The sequence below is a fragment of the Suncus etruscus genome, chromosome 18 (assembly GCF_024139225.1).
Source record: "Suncus etruscus isolate mSunEtr1 chromosome 18, mSunEtr1.pri.cur, whole genome shotgun sequence".
NCBI classification, from domain to species: domain Eukaryota; kingdom Metazoa; phylum Chordata; class Mammalia; order Eulipotyphla; family Soricidae; genus Suncus; species Suncus etruscus.
Genome location: NC_064865.1, coordinates 24,739,654 through 24,761,861, shown reverse-complemented (window position 1 = coordinate 24,761,861; position 22,208 = coordinate 24,739,654). Strand labels below are relative to the sequence as shown.

At 38.8% G+C, this 22,208-nt stretch overlaps 1 protein-coding gene across 1 annotated transcript in view; it reads left to right on the top strand.

Moving 5' to 3' along the window:
• The window catches only part of ESR1 (estrogen receptor 1), a 281,586-nt gene that overhangs the window by 63,093 nt on the left and 196,285 nt on the right, over nt 1-22,208 (top strand). The window contains exon 3 of the mRNA XM_049765462.1: nt 1,987-2,103. Coding sequence (XP_049621419.1) covers nt 1,987-2,103 — 117 coding nt within the window. The remainder of the gene's footprint in view (nt 1-1,986; nt 2,104-22,208) is intronic.

Genomic DNA, 22,208 nt, shown 5'->3' with positions numbered 1-22,208 from the left:
ATACATTTTATAAGCATGTGCCCATATTGATTAACTTACAAAATTTCTGTGTACTCTCATACAGACATCTGAAAGAATTGGACTTCCAAATGTTAGAGTTAATTTTTTCAGGTGGTTAATATGATTTGTGCACTAACTGAGCAAAAGGTTGTTAGGTTGGGAGTTCCAATGCATGATTCATGGGCATTTAAAGAAGTGAAAGCAGATATTATTGTTGAGGCTGGTATTTTGGAGACTGGAATAGAGGCAGAAGAAATTAGGCTGACATTGTGCCCCTGGTAGAGGGTCAGATGGAGCAAAGAACCTACTCCCAATTCTGGAAAGCCTTATGCAGGTTCTCTTGGTGTTTGTTTGTTTGTTTGTTTGTTTGTTTTGGTTTTGGTTTTGTACTGGAAGCTGAGGGAGAAGTGGGTTAGAGAAGAAGAAATAGTCAGAGGCCTGTGATAGGCCAGTGATGTGAACTAAAAGTATCTGTTACTTTTAGCCACAGGAGCACTGAAGATGGTAAAAGCTGTTGTTCTTTTTTGAGCCACTGTGGACTCATGAGTTTTGAGTCAGGCAAGAGTAGAAAGAAAAGGAAGTCACAGTGGGTGACATTCTCTAAAGATGTGAGTGAGGTGGTGTGAGGTGTCAGAGCCAAATTCAGAGTGGTGAAGGTGATAAAATATGTACAGATGATTGTTCTGTGGTACCAATTTATGTGAAGTAAATACCAATGAGAAACATGGGAGTGGAAGAGGTTCAATAAAGAGACCCCCCAAATGGGATTAATAACAAAATAACAATAACAACAGATACTAATATTAATTGAGAACTTACCCCGATTAGGGAGCTGTAGTAAATGATGGCTGTGTTTCTCACATTCATCTGGAGAATGACACAGGGAGTGGGCCCCATTATTTTCTCTGGGTTTAGAGAGAGTCAAGAGAGGTCTTGAGGTGTTAACCAGCTAGCTATGTGACCTTCATTTTTCAAGTCTCCTAACTTCAGTACTGGCCTAACAGCCTATACCAATTCACCTCCAATTTGAATTTCTGTTCTGTGCCATATTAATAGACCTTCTTCAGTCTTTTTAAAGATGATATTTTAAGAAAGAGCACTTTGAAACTCAGCTTGAAAGTTCTAGCAGTTCTATTTGGACAATGTTAGTAGGCAGACAGAATCTCCAAAAACTTTATCTGAAAAGAAAATGGAACTAGATGACTGGTTAGAAAGTATTGTGTACTGAGACCAGTCTATTTGATATATGGGCAACTTACCAAAAAATAGCTTAGAGCAATTGATGAGGCTTGCTGGTGAGCAGAAAATAAGTCCAGGAGACTTGGGGGCCTGGAAGTTTGTTTTCTTTTTGTGTGTAGGGTCACACCCAGTAGTGGTTCTTGGGGCCACTTCTGGCACCTTTCTCTGCCATGGATCTTGGCAGTGTTTTGGGATATCTCCATGGCTTTAGAATAGTTGTTTATTTTTTATTAATTAAATTTTGATTTGGGGACCATACCTGGCAGGACTTGGGGGATTGGAATATGTTCTCACATTGGCTACATGAAGACACTTCAACTCCTATACTGAATCTCCAGCATTCAGTGGTAGTATGTGCCAGAAACTTCTGGTATCTCACATTCCTGGGTATACAAATATCTTTAGTTACACAGATTGCCAGAATTCACATGCTTTATCTGTCATGCCTGTACATGCCTGGTTCTGATACTCTGAAGATCACACTCTACAGAGAATAGGAAATTTGAAAATTCTGGATCCTGGGAGTATATGAGAGGCCCTGAGGACTGAACTCAAAGTTTCAGACTTCACAAGCAGGCATGTTACCATTTAGCCATCTCCCAGGCCTAGAGAGTTTTGGGTTTATACTTGGAGGACAGAGATAAGGTGGTGGGCAGATTCAGCAGGAAAGTGATTGGGAAGTACAGATCTGCCTTATTTCCCATCAATTTTGTGTTCTGAATATTAACTTTTGCTCTCTTGCTTTAGGACATAACGACTACATGTGTCCGGCCACGAACCAGTGCACGATTGATAAAAACCGGAGGAAGAGCTGTCAGGCCTGCCGGCTGCGCAAGTGCTACGAAGTGGGGATGATGAAAGGAGGTAGGTACTCAGGAGCAAGGCACCGTCCCATTGGTTATGTCTGTCCTGGCTCTTTCGCATCCAGTGACCAAGTGAAAGGGTAACGCTTTCTCTTCTAGTTCATTTCTTCCCTCTTATTTGTCCTTGTAAAGTTTTATTTAAAATCAATAGGAAGCAGCCAGAGTTGCAAAATCATGATTTGATATCGAAGGCATGTGAGATATGGGAGAGGACAAATAAGAAGATTGCTGGGGGAGTCTTTGTTTTGCAGATTGGGTTGATCTTGCTAATGGTAGAACACACCTGAAAGTTAATGCAACCTTCATGTAGTGACGGGATGTGAATGGCACATAGAAAGTACAGAGACTTTTTTTTATCTTGGCACATCACAGGTGGAATGGCACTTCAAGCAAGGGCAGTTTTCTTTGGGAAAAGTTGAGTTAACCAGCACCTGCAGCATCTTAGCGTCCAGTATTTGAGAATCGGAGGTGATATCAGAGCAGTCACATTTATGGGGTGCTTGGGATCTGTGTCCAGGGCAGTTTGTCACTGGGTCGGTGGGGTTATATCTCTGTGTTGTCTGATCTTCTTACCCTGCATGCTTCCAGTTTTTTGCTTTTGTTTTGCTTTGTTTTTGCAAGAATCCAGTGTCTGCATCTGGGCTCCCTGAGAATTTTGTTGATTGCTTTCCTTTTTTGTTGTTTGTTTGGTTTGTTGTTGTCTTATTTTTTTAATCTCATTTTGAGGAACATTGCTTCTGGCATTTGAAAACCTTCCAATTACTGGGAAGGTCTTGATAGGACAAGTGTCATTACAATCAAGTCACATATTCATTCAATGTAAGGAGGGAGAGAGGTGACTGGGCTAGATGTAAGAGAGGAAGGGCTGACGTGATAGTACAACAGATAGAGCATTTTGCTTGTACACAGCCGACCTGGGTTTAATCCCTGTTCTCTCATGTTGTGCCTGAGCACTGTCAGGAATAATTCCTGAACATAGAGCAAGGAATGATCCTTGAATATCACTATGTATGACCTGAAAACCAAATAAAAAAACTAAAAAACAAGTAAAGAATGATAATTTAAAAATAATAAAATAGGGAGGGCATTTGCCTTGCATGTGGCTGACCCAGGACAGACTAGGGTTCAGGCCCAAAACACCTAAATAAATAAATGTAAAAAAAAAAAAAAAGAAAATAGACGTAATAGAAGAAATTTTTAAAAAGTCACATGTTATAATTTTCTGTTCACTTTGCATGTTCTAAGTTGCAGCAATATCTTCAGGAGTGAAATCATGGGTTTGTTCGAGCACATCTCTTCATGCAGCTAGTTTCATACCTGGCACCACATATGGCCCACTGGGCACTGTCAGGCTCTTCTGAGCACTGAGCAAGGAATAGTCCTGGAGTCCCCGTCGGCATGGAGCAGTGCCCTTCCTTTTCAACTACATATAATTGTTATTTCAAAGCAAAGCAAAGCAAAGCAAAGAAAAGAAAAGAAAAGAAAAGAAAAAGCTAATATCTTCCTATTTTCTTGACATAAAACCCTACATATCCAAAGTTCTATTTGTGAATTTGCATGAAATGATGAATTTTTTTTAAGTAATACATTGTCCTCTGGAGCATTAAAAAGTGGTTTTGTTTAATAGTGTTTTAGTGATCTATAAATGGTTCCCTGTAAAGACACATTAATTCATTTAAGTGTTCCCTGTTGATAATACATGTTTTTGAGTTATGTTATTTATGTCTTAAACTTTATTTATATTTAATTTAGTTTTTATATAAGTAATATAGTTTAGGGATATGTTATCATAGTGGTAAGATGTATGCTTTTGATGCATCTCACTTCTCTCAAAATACCCCAACCCCTACAACTCTATTCCTATGTTACCTCTGGCCCTTATCTTCTTTCTCCACCCTCCACCCTTGCTTGTAATCTTGGTTTTGTAATTCAAGGCCAAAGGTTTTGTCATTGCTTCATATTCTTGCTTCCATTGTTTGGCTCTTTGTGTATGACACAGGAGTGAAGCCATCAGGTGCTTATCCTGAGAAAAAGTTTCTGAAAGAGGTGAGGCTGTCGATGAGTTCAGGAGAACCACATTGAAAGATAAAGGATAATGTAGACAGAGAACAGCTAACCTTTCGACAGTTTATTCTTGAACTAGGGGCTAGTAGAGTTATAAGCAGCCCTGGAGATCAGGAAGAAGGTGAGTTGGATAGTGAGGATTGCACAGAGAGATTTCTTGACTTTCTGGTCATAAGTAAATCAATGTGTTTGGGATTTGGAATGTAGCATTGGGAATACATTTTCTTGATGAACAGATGAGATGTTGAATTTACACATGGTGGGAACAGTGACTGTATGTCTTGAATGTCAGAAAAAGCAGCTTGAATTCAAACTGTAATTAATTCTGAGAACTTCACAGCCACATTCAGAAAATGACACTTTGAGTCATAGATGGATTAAATATTTAAGGAATTCATCTTTCTTTGTACTCTTAGAGAATTAGTCAAGCATAATTAAACTTACAAAAGCTTCTTAAGGTAATCTGATAAGTGACAGTAATATAACATTTTCATGTAAAAACTTTAATTTTATACAGTACAGCCTAAGTTTAATATTCTCTGGTGATTTTAGGTAGATTAAATTTGGCCTTTTTTATTCTCTCTGAAAGCTGAAATAATTGACTTGTGAATATGGGCAAAGAATTTTCAAGGGTACACATATATTGCCCTCACTATATAAACACAGCTCTGATTTCCTCAAAATATAAATTAAGCATACTTATTTTGGGGAAATTTTTGTTAGGTAATACCTAGTGAAGCTCAACAGTACTCCTGACTCTGCACTCAGGAATCACTCCTGGAAGTGCTCATGGAGCTCTTTGAGATGCCAGGGATCGAACCCTGCGTGGTTCACCACAAGCAAGGCAAATGCTTTACCTACTATACTACCTCTCTGGCCCAGCATATTTATTTTTAATCTAAAAATATTACTCTGCAAAGATTCAATAAAAATCTCTTCTATTTTCAAATTGAACTCTAAGTAATTTGCCTGTTGTCAGTCATTGTTCACATGTACCCACAAACGTGTATTTTATGAAAAAAAAAATCATCTTTGTGTCTGAGTTTGTGATACTGCTGTCAGTTGGGGCTACCTCCCACAGGCTGGGTAGCTTAAACAACAGACATTAATTTTTTGCAGTTCTGGAGGCTGGAAATTGAATATCAAGGTGTGAATAACTTGGTATTTGGTGAGACCTCTGGTCTAGGCTTTTCAATATTTTTTGGTGGCCTTATACAATCTTTTCTTGTGGGTATGGCTAAAGGCAGACCCAGTTCTATTGGTGAGGCCTCGAGGCACCCTGTGGCATGAGCCAGCATGGCTCAGCTATATCCAGAGCATCCTATCTCCGATTGCTCTCAGATGTGGAGATGAGTTTCAAATTGTGATATGGGAAGCCCAAATTCTTTCTTGACAGCTACAAGAGCTAAATGCCACAGATTGGAGTGTTTAACCACACAAATGTAGTTTTTCATACACTCTTTCCCTCTCACACTTTCTTGTTGTCATATCATCTTTCCTCAGTGTACTCCCATCTCTAGTAGTTTTACTTTAGGGATATTCATCCTATTGTGGCCAGCCCCCTTATACCTGTTTCATCTTCACTACAGTTTTAAAGACCCGGTGTCCAAATGTAACCCTATCAGGATGTAACAGGAGTTGGGGCTTCAGCAAAAGCTTTGGGAGGGACCTAAGTCAGTCTAATAATAATTTCTTTATAGAAGCCCCTTGGTGGTCTTTTAGGTAGTCTGTAAGTTTTGGAATTATTTTCTTGGGGGTGGTCATACCCAGTGGTACTCTTGGGTTACTTCCAGAGCACTCGAGGACCCTGCAGTACCATGGACCATGTCTGGCCTTCTAGCATGTATACATACTAGCCTTTTAAGCTGTGTTCCTGGCCCAAGGTCTATAAGTTTGATGCCAAGTTTTAAAGTTGTAAAACTGGAGAGTCTGTGAAGTCACATTGAATTGGGTTATATGATAGTTATCAAAAACCAATATGATTTACTGTATTTTTCTATGCTATGGGCCATTTGTCAGAAAGCTCCTGTTGTCTATAGAGGGTGCTTCTGCTCAATAAGACTTAAGTTTCAACTGGAAATGCACTTATGATTTCACAATAGAAGCTCCTCATAAAGAACAAAGGGACCTGAATAAATCTCGAAACTTTTCTTTTGTTTTTTTGCTCACACCCACCTGTGCTGAGAGCCTTACTCCTGGCTCTAAAATCAGGCATTACTAATAGTAGGTACTGGAGACCATGGTGGTGATGCCTGAGCAAAACTTGTTTTGGTCACAGCAAGTGCAAGCACCCTACCTGCTGTACTATATCTCTGGCCCTTTATAAAAAAGACGTATTTCAGAACTAGGCAATTTTCTAAGCAAACTAGATAGACATGAATTAGAATATTCTTTATATATGAAATCAAATGTTCAGCTTCAGGTGAAGAGTTTCACACATCTACACCCTACTTTTAGAGTTTATCTGAACAATTTATTTATTAATCTAAAGTGCAAAACAAGTGAGTGATTTATCAACATGAAAACACCATTTCTTCATGTTTTATAAAGTCTGCTGTCATTGGAAAACAGCAATTTGTAATTGGATTGGGTCCTGGGCCAAGACAGTAGAGTGAGATGCAGGAGTTAAGATGCACATATTCTCTTGTAGTACTTGTGACAGTCACTCTGTCCTGAGTGATTTTTTCATTTAATTCTTTCCTCTTTAAACTCAGGAACCAAAAACTTCCATTCTGAAGGAGCCTTTCCCCCTAGATTGACAGTGTCTGTCCTTCAAGGTAACAAGTTTTTCAGAACTCTTGTCACAATTGTTAGGTCTTGAGTCTCTATCTTCTCTCCAGACCACAAAGTCTAAACTAGAAGAGGCCCGATTCATCTCTGTTAACTGACCTAATTAACACTCAGCAAACTCTTGCACGGTAAATGAAGACAATTCATCAGGCACTTTTTTATTTGAGGATAATTTTTATAAAAAGAGCAAGTTGAGGCACAATTGTGTTACCAGCATCTTGTCTACACACACTTGTTATACACATGGGTCACTCTTGAGATGTGGCCTTTTATACTTATTTGAGTTTTCTCTACCTTCAAAGAAGCCTGTACTTTTTCTTGAGGACATTACTCTCTTTCTTATCCATTCCATTCCCTTAGTAACCATCTCCCCAATAAAACACATTTTTTTACTTCAATAAAAAAAAAAAGGAGCCAGTTGAATGGGTCAGAACTATATAGTACAATAGGTAGGGTGAGTGTCATGTGTTCAGCCCAAGGTTTGATTCCTGGCATCCCATATGGTCTCCTGAGTCCCGCCAGAAGTGATCCTTAAAGAATGAGTTAAAAGTAATCCACACACTGTATCTCCAACCCCAGGTGAACAAGTCAGAATCAGGGTTGTGCATGAGCTAATCCAAACCAGGCTGAGGGTGAAATACGTCTAGTCTGGCAGTCTTTTACCTCGTATCTCCATCCAGCTGTCTGCCAGAACTGTCATTTTTATTGAGTATAGAGACCACCCCTGGGTGGGGCAGTAAAGAGAGTGTAAGAACCAATAGCTCAAGCTATTCTGAGCCAGTTCCACCCAGGTTTACAAGTAAGACAATCTTTGTTTTGGGGTAAATCCAAGTTGTAAACAAACATACAAAGGAACTAGGAATGATTTTGTTTTAGGTAAAATAAGGTGTAACCTAGCAAATTCTGAGCACTTCCTAGTGTGATCCCCAAACAACAACCCCAGAGAGCAAGCTTTAATAAGATCTTAGTTCCTTTCATTAGTGTCCTCATAGGTCAAAGGGGACAATTGCGAGTGAAAATCCAGAAGGTATGTTAAATGGAATTACAATATACTCAAATAATAAAAGATGAGAATGGAAATAATGAACCTGTGGAAATATAATCTTTTAATCAAGCAGCCATAATGGAGATAAATAGTTTGGTCCATTTAGAACATTTCTGCAGTTACTATCCCCTTCAAGAACTTGAAATTCTAGTTGGCTGGTGGAAAGAAAAGGATCTGAAAAGTGGGATTCCTCATTCGTAATTGTCTCCTCAGACTTGCTGAGCAATCCTACAGAACAGTCACTTTCAGAGCATGATAAATGACAAGTTTGTTGTGAGGATGACAACTCATAACAGGTGAAATGCCTTTACAAACTTGAAGTTTATCATGAGTGATGTCTGGAATATGCTTTTTTTTTGTTTTTGTTTTTTTTTTGTTTTTTTTTGTTTTTTTTTGTTTTTTGGGCCACACCCGTTTGACGCTCAGGGGTTACTCCTGGCTATGTGCTCAGAAATCGCCCCTGGCTTGGGGGAACCATATGGGACGCCGGGGGATCGAACCTCGGTCCTTCCTTGGCTAGCACTTGCAAGGCAGACACCTTACCTCCAGCGCCACCTACCCGGCCCCTGGAATATGCTTTTTAACCTTAAAAATAATTTTTATTTGAGAAAGGAGTGTAGTTTTCATTATCTCCAGATCTGACTTGAAAAAAAAAACTGATAACACCCATGAATGTTTTTTTTTTAGTTTTTATTAAAATAGAACCATTTTATCACTTCTACTAGATAGAAGTATCTAATTTCTTTGTGGGTAATGCTATTCTTGCACATCTATTTTATTTCATCTCAGCTGAAGATAGCTTATGATGAATGAGAGTTGACATCTCATTTTATGATATTAGAGATCATGCACATTTAGACACTATGCCTTTTTATATGTATTTGATTCTCAAGGTCCCCCAGAATTGTGGGGCACTGTGGTTAAACCTGGCAGTGTTAGGGAAGTGTGTGGCGAGGGGGATCAAATTTGTGGCTCCGTGTATGCTATGCATGTGTTCCAACCCTTTGAATCATCCTCCAGTCCTTCACTTTATTTTTCTGTTGACTCTTCTTAGAATACACCATATTTTATAGTATATATTAATCTCTTTACTTGTATATAAGCTTTAGATGGAAACTTACACAAACACTGTTAGTATATACTATAAACACTTAAGTTTATGCTGGTCTATAACAGGGGCTAATAGTCGTAGTAAGCACAATTTAATCAAATTAATGAGTAAAATGGAAACTACATTATGAAGTGTGGAATTATAAATTGATTGAGCATCAAAAATGATTTTTTGCTAGCATAGGGGAGAATATTGTTTGGAAATTAAAACCATCATGATAGGTAGCTTTTACTGCTTAACAGAACTTGACCTAAAACATCTCAATAACATTCAACCATAAGCATCTATCACTCCCTTGTTAGGGGAATTTGTTGGCAGAGATTGGCCAGGCTTACTTCTCTACTTGGAGATTAGCTAGCAGTTTGGCCTCAAGCAGCTGAGATCACTTCTTTCCCCTTCTCATGCCTCTCAATCTCTATCAGGCTCATGAAATCATGAGAATGGTGCAGGCAGCAATCCCAATGCCAAGCCCATTTTAATCCTGTCCATATTTATATACTGTTAATATGAAACAATTCAAAGGAATGAGTCTAGGAGTTACAAGAAAAGGAGCTCAAGAGTTAAATGGCAAAAGATGAACAACTGGAATTATTTTTGTTAACCAGAAACATTATTTTTGTAACCAGAAACATGTGCTTCTCATAGAGTATAAGGATCTTAGTCTTGGGATGGACCTAAGGGTTTATTAACACTCCTTCCCCAATTACTGTACTAACTGCTCTGTAGCATGCCTGACTCTATTGTAATGCCCAAGAGATATGGGCACTATACTTTCTGGGATCTCATGTTGTTATGATACTTGGCCTTCAAAGGACTGAGGAACCCAGAAGTAAGTTAAGTTAGTACCTCTGGAAAATATGAATTTGTTTCAGATATGCTAATTGCACTAGCCTATTTAGATGTGGGTTTAGGGGTCGGAGAGATAGCATGGAGGTAAAGCATTTGCCTTGCATGCAGAAGGATGGTGGTTCGAATCCCATCATCCCCTATGGTCCCTCGAGCCTGCCAGGAGCAATTTCTGAGCATAGAGCCAGGAGTAACCCCTAAGTGTTGCTGGGTGTGACCCCTCCAAAATAGATGTGGGTTTAGCATATGTATGTGTTATAATGGATTAAGAAGGGATATATGAGACAGAGAAATAATACAGAAGGTAGGGTACTTGCCTTGCCTGTGACTGACCTGTATTCAATCCCTGGCACTCCATATGGTTCCCTGAAAACACCAGGAATGAACTGTGAACACAGAACTACGCTTAAACCTGGAATAAAGCAAAGTGTGGCTAAAAATAAAAGAAGGGAGATAATAAAGCAATGTTATCAAAGGCTACCTTTTTAGTAGACATTCTCTACATATATAAAAGTAACCAGAACTTTACAAGATCATGTTATTTTTAAGTTTTATTAGAATATATTGTCTTATGCCCAAGTAATTTGATTATTTTGGTTTTGGTCATATACTCAGCAATAATCAAGGGTTCTTCTGACTCTGCAATCAGGAATTACTTCTGGCAGTGTTTGGGGATCAAATGTGATGAGGGGATCAAACTTGGGTCAGCTACATGCAAGACAAATGTCCTACCTACCATACAGTCTCTCTCGCTCCTGACTGATTTAATTATTTAAGATTATTTTATTTATTTATTTGTTTATTTATTTATTTATTGGTTGTTGGGTCATACCTGGCAGTGTTCAGGGGTTCCTCCTGGCTCTATGCTCAGAACTTCTCCTCCTGTGCTTATCTGCCTGTGTTTCTGAATCCCTGAAGGTCTCCTCAGAGGCCTAGGGAGTGCACCCCCAAAAACTTGCATTTTGAAGCTGCCCAGTGAGTACATTCTGGCTGTGGGGGTTGCCGTCCAATAAGCTGAACTCTCTGGCCTGCGGAGGCTCCGCCCTGCTATGCCTTTGTTCACTCTGAGGACTTCAAGGGAAACTTCTCCTGCCTGTGCCTATCTGCCTGTGTTTCTGAATCCCTGAAGGTCTTCTTAAAGGCCTAGGGAGCGCATCCCCAAAAAACTGTCAACTAGAGGCAGCAGAAGAGCTTCGCTTTGCTTCGAGGCCATGCACTCTTTCTAACCAATGAACCCCACCACAACACGCAGGAAAAACCACACTGCAAGTGTGACAATGAGGAAACCTCGCAGGCAAACACCATGCACAGAAAATGAAGATGAAAGCTCAGATGACCTAATAAATTCCAACCACCTGATTAACCTCTTGGATAAGGAACTTAAAATAGCAGTATGGAAGATGTTTGAAGAACTCAAAGAAAGCATAGATCGATCTGAACAGAACACAAAGACAGAAATCAGAAAACTCCAAACTAAAATAACTGATCTGAAAAACACAGTAGCTCAACTGAAAACCTCAATGGATGGCCTCACCAGCAGGGTATCATCAGCTGAGGAGAGAATCAGAGTACTGGAAGATGTAATGCAGAAAAACTCAACACAACAGAAGAAATTGGAAAAGAACCTTAAGACAAATGAACAGGCAATGGAAAAAGTACTCAAGGAATGTGAACAAATGAAAATAGAAGTCTTTGATAAACTCAACAGAAACAACATAAGAATCATTGGAGTCCCAGAGACCCAGGTAGGAGATCTCCAGGAAGAATCAACTGTCAAAGACATCATCAAAGAGATACTTCCAGAGTTAAAGACTACATGCAATCAAATCCTGCATGCCTGAAGAGTACCAGCTAAAAGAGACCCAAAGAAAAACACCCCAAGACACATCCTCGTTACAATGACAAATCCCACAGATAGAGATAGAATACTGAAAGCAGCAAGATCAAAAAGGTAAATTACATTCAAAGGAGCATCCCTAAGACTTACAGCAGACATGTTACAAGAAACTCTGAAGGCCAGAAGACAGTGGTGGAATATTGTGACAAGACTGAACGAAATGAATGCCTCACCGAGAATACTGCACCCAGCCCGACTCACGTTCAGGTTTGAAGAAAGGATACATAGCTTCATGGATAAACAACAGCTCAGAAACTTCACAGATGATAAACTAGCCTTAAAGGAAAAACTGACAGGTCTACTCTAAGACAAGAGAGACCAACAAACACAGCAAACTTATCTACAAAGATGACATTAAATCCTATGACAATCATCTCCCTCAATGTCAATGGACTAAATTCACCAATTAAAAGACACAGAGTGGCAAAATGGGTCAAAAAGATTAATCCAATCTTTTGCTGCCTACAAGAAACACATCTGAATAGTCAGAACAAACGTAGACTCAAAATCAAAGGCTGGAGGAAAATCATCCAAGCAAACATCACCCTCAAAAAAGCTGGGGTGGCCATATTAATATCTGATGATACCAACTTTATACACAGAAAAGTGGTAAGGGACAAAGATGGACACTATGTACTAATCAAGTGATATGTACAACAGTAAGAAATCAGACTATTAAACATATATACACCCAATGAGAGACCAGCAAATTATCTAATACAATTACTGACAAATCTGAAAGAAGAAATCAAGAACACAATAATTGTGGGAGACCTCAACACGGCCCTATCAACACTTGATAGGTCAATCAGACTGAAACCCAAAAAAAACATACTAGCCCTGAAAAGAGTAATGGAAAAAAGAGGACTAGTAGATATATATAGAACACTCCATCCCAAAAAACCTGGATACACATTCTTTTCCAAAGTACATGGGTCATTCTCCAGGATAGACTACATGCTGACACACAAAACATACCTCCATAAAATCAAGAGGATAGAAATCTTGCAGGCTACCTTTGCTGACCACAAGGCTCTGAAATTAGATGTGAACTACAAAGCCACACAGAAGAAAAGCTTTAACAACTGGAAATTAGACACCCTGCTACTGAACAACCAGTGGGTCTGAGATGAAATCAAAAAGGAAATCAAAACTTTCCTGGAAACAAATGATAATGGAGACACAAACTGCCAGAATCTATGGGACACAGCAAAAGCGGTCCTGAGAGGAAAATTTATAGCTCTACAAGCACACATCAGGAAGGAAGAAGGGGCATACCTGAATAACTTAATGACAAAGCTCAAAAAATTAGAAAATGACCAACCAAAGGAACCAAAAATAGGGAGACAGAAGGAAATAACAAAGCTGAAAGCAGGACTCAATGAAGTGGAAACCCAACAAACAATCTGAAAGATCAACGAAAGCAGAAGTTGGTTCTTTGAAAAAAATAAACAAGATTGATAGACCGTTGGCAAAACTCACAAAGAGAGAGAAATCTGATAACCCATATTAGAAATGAAAAAGGGGAGATCACGACAGATATTGCAGAGATCCAAAGGGTAATCAGAGACTACTTTGAGAAACTTTATGCTACTAAACATGAGAACCTAGAAGAAATGGAAAAATACTTGGACACTTGTAACCTTCCACATTTAAGTAAGGAGGATGTAGCATATCTAAATACCCCCATCACTACTGAGGAAATTGAAACTGTAATCAAACATTTGCCCAAAAAGAAAAGTCCAGGCCCAAATGGATTTCCTAATGAATTTTTTCAAATCTTTCCGGAGGAGCTACTACCAATCCTAGCCAGGCTCTTCCATGAAATTGAAGAAACAGGAACACTCCCAAACAGCTTTTATGAAGCCACCATCACCTTGATACCAAAGCCAGACAGAGATGCTGCCAAAAAAGAAAATTACAAACTAATATCCCTGATAAATGCTGATGCAAAGATTTTCAACAAAATCCTGGCAAATAGGATCCAATGCATCATCAAGAAGATCATACACTACGACCAAGTAGGCTTCATCCCAGGAATGCAAGGATGGTTTAACATCCGTAAATCTATCTACATCATACACAATATCAACAAGAAGAAAAATAAAAATCACATGATCATATCAATAGATGCAGAGAAAGCATTTGATAAGGTCCAATACCCATTCTTGATCAAAATTCTCAACAAGATGGGAATGAAAGAAACGTTTCTCAATCTAGTTGAAGCCATCTACAACAAGCCAACAGCAAATATTATCCTCAATGGAGAAAAACTAATAGCCTTTCCTCTAAATTCTGGTACAAGACAGGGGCTGTCTGCTCTCACCACTCTTTTCAACATAGTACTGGAAGCTCTTGCATTAGTGATCAGGCAAGAAAAAGATATCAAGGGAATCCAGATAGGAAAGGAAGAAGTCAAGCTCTCATTGTTTGCAGACGACATGATACTCTACTTAGAAAACCCTAAAGACTCTACCAAAAAGCTTCTAGAAACAATAGACTCATATAACAAGGTGGCAGGCTACAAAATTAACACACAGAAATCAATGGCATTTTTATACACCAATAATGATAAGGAAGAGAAGGAAGTCAGGAAGGCAATCCCATTCACAATAGTGCCACACAAACTCAAATATCTTGGAGTCAACTTGACCAAAGACGTGAAGGACCTATACAAAGAAAACTATAAAGCCCTACTCCAAGAAATAAGAGAGGACACGCGGAAATGGAAACACATACCCTGCTCATGGATTGGCAGGATTAACATCATTAAAATGGCAATACTCCCCAAAGCATTATTCAGATTTAATGCGATCCCCTTAAGAATACCCATGACATTCTTCAAAGAAGTGGATCAAACACTTATGAAGTTCATCTGGAACAATAAACACCCTCAAATAGCTAAAGCACTCCTAGGGAAAAGGAAAATGGGAGGCATTACTTTCCCCAAATTTAAACTGTACTACAAAGCAATAATTATGAAAATAGCATGGTATTGGAATAAAGACAGACCCTTAGATCAGTGGAATAGGCTTGAGTTCTCAGACATTGTCCCGCAGACATACAATTACCTAATTTTTGACAAAGGAGCAAGAAATCCTGAGTGGAGAAGGGAAAATCTCTTCAACAAGTGGTCTGGCAGAACTGGTTAGCCACTTGCAAAAAAGCTAACATAGACCCCCCCAGTTAACATCAAGTAGAAGGTAAAATCCAAATGGATTAAAGACCTTGATATCAGACCTGATACCATAGGTATATAGAACAACACGTAGGTAAAACACTCCATGACATTGAGACTAAAGGCATCTTCAAGGAGGAAACTGCACTTTCCAAACAAGTGAAAGCAGAGATCAACAAGCTGTACAAGTGGGGAACAGTTGCACTGGCATTACAGGTGTGTGTGTATGTGTGTGTGTGTTTGTGTGTGTGTATGTGTGTGTGTGTGAGAGAGAGAGAGAGAGAGAGAGTGTAAAGGAATGAGATATGGGATACTGGGAACAGGGGTGGAGGGAGGACAACGCTGGTGGTTGGGAATGCCCCTTATTGATTGTCTCTATATGCCTTTAATATTACTGTCAAAGATTTGTAATTCACTTTGACCACAACAAAAATAAAAAAAAAGAGTGTCTTCCATAGAGGCAGGCTGAGGATGCTGGAGGGAAACTGGGGACATTTGTGGTAGGAAGTGTATTCTGGTGAAGGGATGGGTATTGGGACACTGTACGACTGGAATTCAATCATAACAATTTTGTGACTATGTCTTTTATAGTGACTCAAATACATTTTTTTAAATAATGAGCAGTGTCCAAGCATGAACTTAATGATGGAAAGAGTTATTTGCATAAATGGCGAGCAGTTCCCTCATTCCCTAAGTAAATTGGAATTAGTCTAAAAGTTCCTGCTTTGCCTTTGTTCTTCCTGAAAAAGATGCATTATGATCAAGTGTGTCAACTATGTGATATATTTCCTTTAAATAAATTTTTAAAAAAGTAAAAAAAATTTCCTGCTATCTTCTGGCCCACAAGTTTCAACTTGAGTGTTGTCCATACTCTTAGGGGCCAAGCTAGCAGGGGCTGGTCAGCTGGCTGCTTCTCAGTTGGTGATTTCAATTTCTGATTAATGTTCTTGGGACTCTATATATTCTATTACTAAATTAATGCCCTGTTTACTTCAGATTTACTTTCCCTTCTTTGTTGAGCCCAATCTCATAAAATACTAGGTGTCTGAAAACAACTATATCAAACTGTTCTGAGAATTCAAAGCATGAATCAAAATATCATTAACTATACACTGAAATTCATATTCTTGGAAATACTTTGTATATTTGGTCTTTATCTTTTAGAGTCCAATCATCTTAATGCAAAGTTTAGCTCTCATTAGGTGCTGTAAATAGAAACTCCTTATAGTCCAGCTACTTTGTCAAACCAGGATAATAAAAATAGCTACCTAATAAATGGTGCAAATAATTGATATGTAGAACTTAGTATTAGTGACTTTTCCTTAAAAGTTGGTTGCAAGGAGTCATTTAGTATAATATTTGTCTTCTGTTGTAAATCTGATCTCCAAATAAAATATATTTTCAAGAAAAAAAAAGGTCAGATCTAAATACCCAAGCCAAAGTCAATGAAAGCAGGATCAAGAGAACCAAACTATAACAACCTAAATAGACCTGTTATATGGACCAAGTCCAGGGGGCTAGGAGTGGCGGTTTGGGATGCATGCTGGGAAATATGGTGGAGGGGTTCAACACTGGGGTGGGAATCCCCAAATTCACTGTCAGTAAACACATGAAATACAACTGTGAAAGACTTGTAATTAACAATGACCTCAATAAAAAAAATTAAAAAATATTTTCAAAGTCCTGTTATCCTCACTGTCACAACTTTAAGGATTAACTATTATGTATTTTATTTATAAACAGTGACATGTGCTTGGAATACAAGCTCCCAATGAAACTTTCATTTGTCTCCTGCTAACTTTATTACTCCATGTTCTTTTCTTTCTAAATTATTTTTAGTTTTCCTTTATACTTTCCAAACAAAGCCATTTGCTGCAGAGAACAGGTTAACTCATGGACAATAGACCAAATCTTGTCTCTTGATGTTCTTCCCATCTGAAGTTACTGATTTGTCAGTAATATAATTTCCTGTGTATAATAATAGCCCCTCTCTTTAACTCCATTAGGAGCTTCTAAAAGTCATTGCTTTTCTCCTCAAAATACCTTTACTATTTCCCAGTGTCTACTCAGAAGCTCAGGTGAGCTGCTGTGAAACCCCTTGTTTATCCAACCCATGAATCTATGGCTCAGTTGGAATCCTTGCTGCCTGCTCAGTTTCTATGTTAGAAAACAGTTTCTTTCATGTCGTTCATATCTCCTACATCACTACATATCTCCTACATATCTCCTACACCACTACCAGTATTCCCACCCCCCTGCCCTCCTCACCTTTGGCATAACCCTTTCTACACAAAGCTTTGATTGGTTATATCTAGATAATGAATCTTTTTCTCTCAATTGGTTGCATATGAGCTTTGCTCTCACCTATAGGGAAACTAACCACAGAGCCCTGACCTCAATATAGTCACCACGTCTCTGGTGTGGCAAATTAAGTGCCCATATTACTTACCTTTCGGATCTTAGTGTTGTTTCACTGCTCTTACAGTCAGCCTCTGGGAATTAAGGTGAGTATATTTGCATACAGAACATTTAATTGAATGGGAGATTGTGTTCGCCTTCTTAATGCCTATAAAGTAAAGCAGAGTGATGTGGATTTACATCTGTCCAGTTAGATCTTAATATCCACAAGGCTAGTCTTATTCTTGTGCTCATAGCATGTGGATGGTTTGGTCAATCTTTTAATTGCTTGTGGGTTTGATGGTGGCAGAGCAGGGTTGAAGAAAAAAAAATAAGAAAGAAAACCCAGGGGCTGGAGAGATAGCATGGAGGTAAGGCGTTTGCCTTTCCTGCAGAAGGCCAGTGGTTGGTCCCCTGCCAGGGGCGATTTCTGAGCATAAATCCAGGAGTAACCTCTGAGCACTGCCGGGTGTGATCCAAAAACCAAAAACAAAATTTAAAAGTCAAAAAATAATCTTATGGAAATATTTTCATATGCAACACATGAGGTCTGAGCACTGTTCCATAGTATGTACCAATAGGCTGAACATGCTTTGTGGTAATGAGTTTTAATTTAAAAAAACTATGAAATGTTCTAGTAGAAATTGTGGTAATGACCAGTGAAAAGCAAATGTTTCCTTGATAGTTATCATAACCTTCAGCCATAATATTTATTTGTTATTATAAATTCAGTTATTGTGACCACATATAAGATGGATTTTGTTAGGGTGCTGAAACTTTTGTTGTTGTTGGTTTAAGAGCCACACACAACAGTGTTCAGGCTAGGGCTTACTCTAGCTTTGCACTCAGGGCTGGGCTTGGGGGGCTTAGGGGACTATTTGAGGTACTGGAGATTGGACCCGGGTTGGCTGCATGCAAAGCAAGTGCCCTACCTATAATTACCATCTCTCCAGCTTCAGCTGAAACTTTGGAAAGACGTTGATGTTGAGAAGTTTAGATATGGCTTCTTGGCTATTTTTTCTCTCTCTAGCCTATACTATTATGTTTATTGATTTGTTTCATGGAGGATTAAAATGCATGCTTTTTAGGCTATCAATGGGAATGTCCTATAAAATACAAGCTGTTGCCTGACAGCTCTGTCCTGAGTTTTCGAATGATGCTCTGTTGTAGGCATGACTTGCTCCCTGGGCTTTTATTTTATTTTAAGTTATATTTTTTGAGGGCCACACCTGGTGAAACGTAGGGGTTACTTCTGGCTATGAGTTCAGAAATCACTCCTGGCTTGGGAGACCATATGGGATGCCGAGGGGGAGGGGGTCGAACCAATGTCCATCCTAGGTCAGCGCTACTGCTTGTGTCAACACTACAGCTCCATATTAGTCCATTTGTATTCACATTTTCTCTCTGGCCCATTCTCCCTTCTTTCACTCCCCTGTTCACTCTTTCTCTAGTTCCCTCTTCACCTTCTGCTCCCTTGAGATCATTTTAACTCATGAAATGAAAGATAAAAAGATAAGCACTGAGGATTGTTTTTTCTAATAATTGGTCCTGAACTATGTTCCTACATTTGCTCTGAGGCCATGCACGAACACTTGCTTACAGTCCTTTCCCTATTAAATACTGTGCCATGTAGTTCATTTATCCCACCAATGTGTTGTTTGTTCCCACAGAGTTGTGTCTTGGGTTTTTGATATGGTTTTTTTTAATTAGCCAAAGTTTCTATAGTTAGAGAGGTGCTTATATGTATCAATGATATTATCACTTAGTGTACTATGCATTTTAAAGCACAGGGCAGATGGGGTGGTGAGCAACCATAGGTGGTGATTCTGTTATCTTAAACCAGTTTGAGGGCTGCAGAGATAGTATAATGGGTAAAATGTTTGTTTTGCACTTGGCCTGCCTGAGTTTAATCTATGGCACTATATATGGTCCCTAAAGCAATAATAGATGTGCTCTTGTGCACAGTAAGTCTCGAGGGTGTCCCCCTCCAAAAACCAAACCAAATAGATTTGAAATCTAGAGAACTTTTACTACATGCCCATGCCACACAACAATAAGATATCAGCAGGGGTTAGCAAGGTTTAGAAGGTTTTAGCAAGTTATGTTCAGACAACAGAATATTTAAAAAATAAAATTTTCTAATGAAATATTTCAGGCTAGTGGAAATAATGGAAACAGAAAAGGTAGAGCCAACTGTGGAAAAGCAGCTATGACACAGCAAATAAATAGTAGTTAAGGACTGAGGATATGGCTAAAAGGGCTGGCTCAGGATTGCATGGTCCCTTCAAGCACTGGCTGGGTTTAACATTGGTATCCCCAGCTCCTTCAGAGGTAAAAGTAAGTATTAAAAAGCAACAGCAAAACAATAACACAATATTATGCAGTTGCAAAAAATGATGAAATCATGCAATTTGCTGCTATTTGGGTGAAACTGGAGAGTATAATATTGAATGACTAAATAAGAAGAGGACGAACACAGGATTATTTCACTGATGTGTGGTATATAGAATATATAGGTATATAGAATAACAGGATGAGAGAATGCAGGATATTAATACTCTGGCTCACTCTTGGCTCTAGACTAGGAGTGAGGACAGGGAAGAAAATAAATGGCAGAGTAAGAGAAAGTGGACAGGAAGGAAAAGGATTAGGGGTCAGTGGTCTTAGGCACATTGGTGGAGTGGAGGTGAGAAATATGTGCCACATACCACAGAGCCAGAACACTGAAAGCAGGAGGGCAACCACCACAACAAAACTTAAATATGTGTCAAGGAGGCAAGTTGGTGTGTGTGTGTGTGTGTGTGTGTGTGTGTGTGTGTGTGTGTGTGTGTGTGTGTGTGTTGGAGGAACCTGGGGACACTGGAGCAAGAAAATTGACACTGAGGATAAGCTTGGTTCTGGACCATTGTATCCCTGAAACTCAACCATGAATAACTTTGTAAGTCATGGTGACTTAATAAAAACATTTAAAACCAGCTTCTGGAAGAAGAGGAGTAAGCTCAACGTACCTGACATGGCAAGAAGGGATTAGAGGGGAGAAGGATCATAAAGGGGACGACTGAAGATTTGGTTAGAAATCAGAAGCCAGAAGATAGGAGATGAACAATGAGCAACGCCATGTAACTTTTGGCATAAAATAGATATTGTTACACAAAGAGCTGAAACTAATTTAGGCAGTACTGGTATTCAAGGGTCAACAAATAGCAACAAACAAAAAGACTTAAACATTCTATACTATGAGAATATATGTAACAGGCCTTCTAGAAAGGGGGAAGCATTCCTTTCACTGCATAATCTTCAAGGACAGATTAGATTGGCACAATATGCTTTAGAAAAGAGAGAAAGAGAGATGGAGAGAGAGGGAGGAGGAGGAGAAAGAGAGAGAGAGAAATGGAGAAAATGGGAGTAGCTAGAGAGGAAGAGAGATAGGATCACTTGACCACAGGATAGGAAAGAAGGAGAGAAGAAATGGTATGGAAAAACTTTTGTATTCAACATAGGAAAGAAGACAAGGTGATGCATGATGCTAATTGAGGTAAGTAAAGAAATGAAGGACAGTATCAGATGGTTCTGCTCATTATGAGTTACTAATTCATGAACCAACTGGCAAAGGCCCACAAAAGTAACTACTAGAATTAAAAAATGTGGTTCACAGAGACACATTGGTGAGAGAGGAATGAAAGGGGTCTTGGCATAGTGAGAGTAAAGAACATAACACATAGACATGTGAAGATACACCCCCAATTGCCATGGTACTGAAATTTCTGATAATAAAAAATAATAATAGAATATTTTTTTAAAAAATTAAATAACAGTGGGTCCGAGATGAAATCAAGGAGGAAATAAAAAGGTTCCTGGAAACAAATGACAATAAAGACACAAACTCTCAGAACTTATGGGACACAGCAAAAGCAGTACTGAGAGGAAAATTTATAGCTTTGCAAGCACACATCAGGAAGGAAGAAGGAGCTTACCTGAGTAGCTTAATGACACAGCTAATAGAACTAGAAAATGCTCAACAAAAGGACCCAAGAATAGGAAGACAGAAGGAAATAACAAAGTTGAGAGCAGAAATCAACGAAGTGGAAACTCAAAAAACAATCCGAAAGATCAACGAAAGCAGAAGTTGGTTCTTTGAAAAAATAAACAAGATTGATAGACCACTGGCAAACCTAACAAAGAAAGAGAGAGAGAGAAACTTGATAACTCGTATCAGGAATGAAAAAGGAGAGATCACTACTGATATGACAGAGATTCAAAGGGTAATCAGAAACTACTTTGAAAAACTCTACGCCACTAAAAATGAGAACCTGGAAGAAATGGATAAATTCTTGGACTCTTATAATCTTCCACGGTTGAAGGAAGAGGATGTAGCATATCTAAACACCCCATCACCATTGATGAAATTAAAACAGTAATCAAATGTCTGCCGAAAAACAAAAGCCCAGGTCCAGATGGATTCACTAATGAATTCTATCAAACTTTCCAAGAGGAACTACTGCCAATCTTGGCAAGACTCTTTCATGAAATTGAACAAACAGAAACACTTCCAAATAGCTTTTATGAAGCCAACATCACCTTGATACCTAAACCAGACAGAGACGCTACCAAAAAAGAAAATTACAGACCAATATCACTGATGAATGCAGATGCAAAGATCCTCAACAAAATCCTGGCAAATAGGATTCAATGCCTCGTTAAGAAGATCATCCACTACGATCAAGTAGGTTTCATCCCAGGAATGCAAGGCTGGTTTAACATCCGTAAATCTATCAACA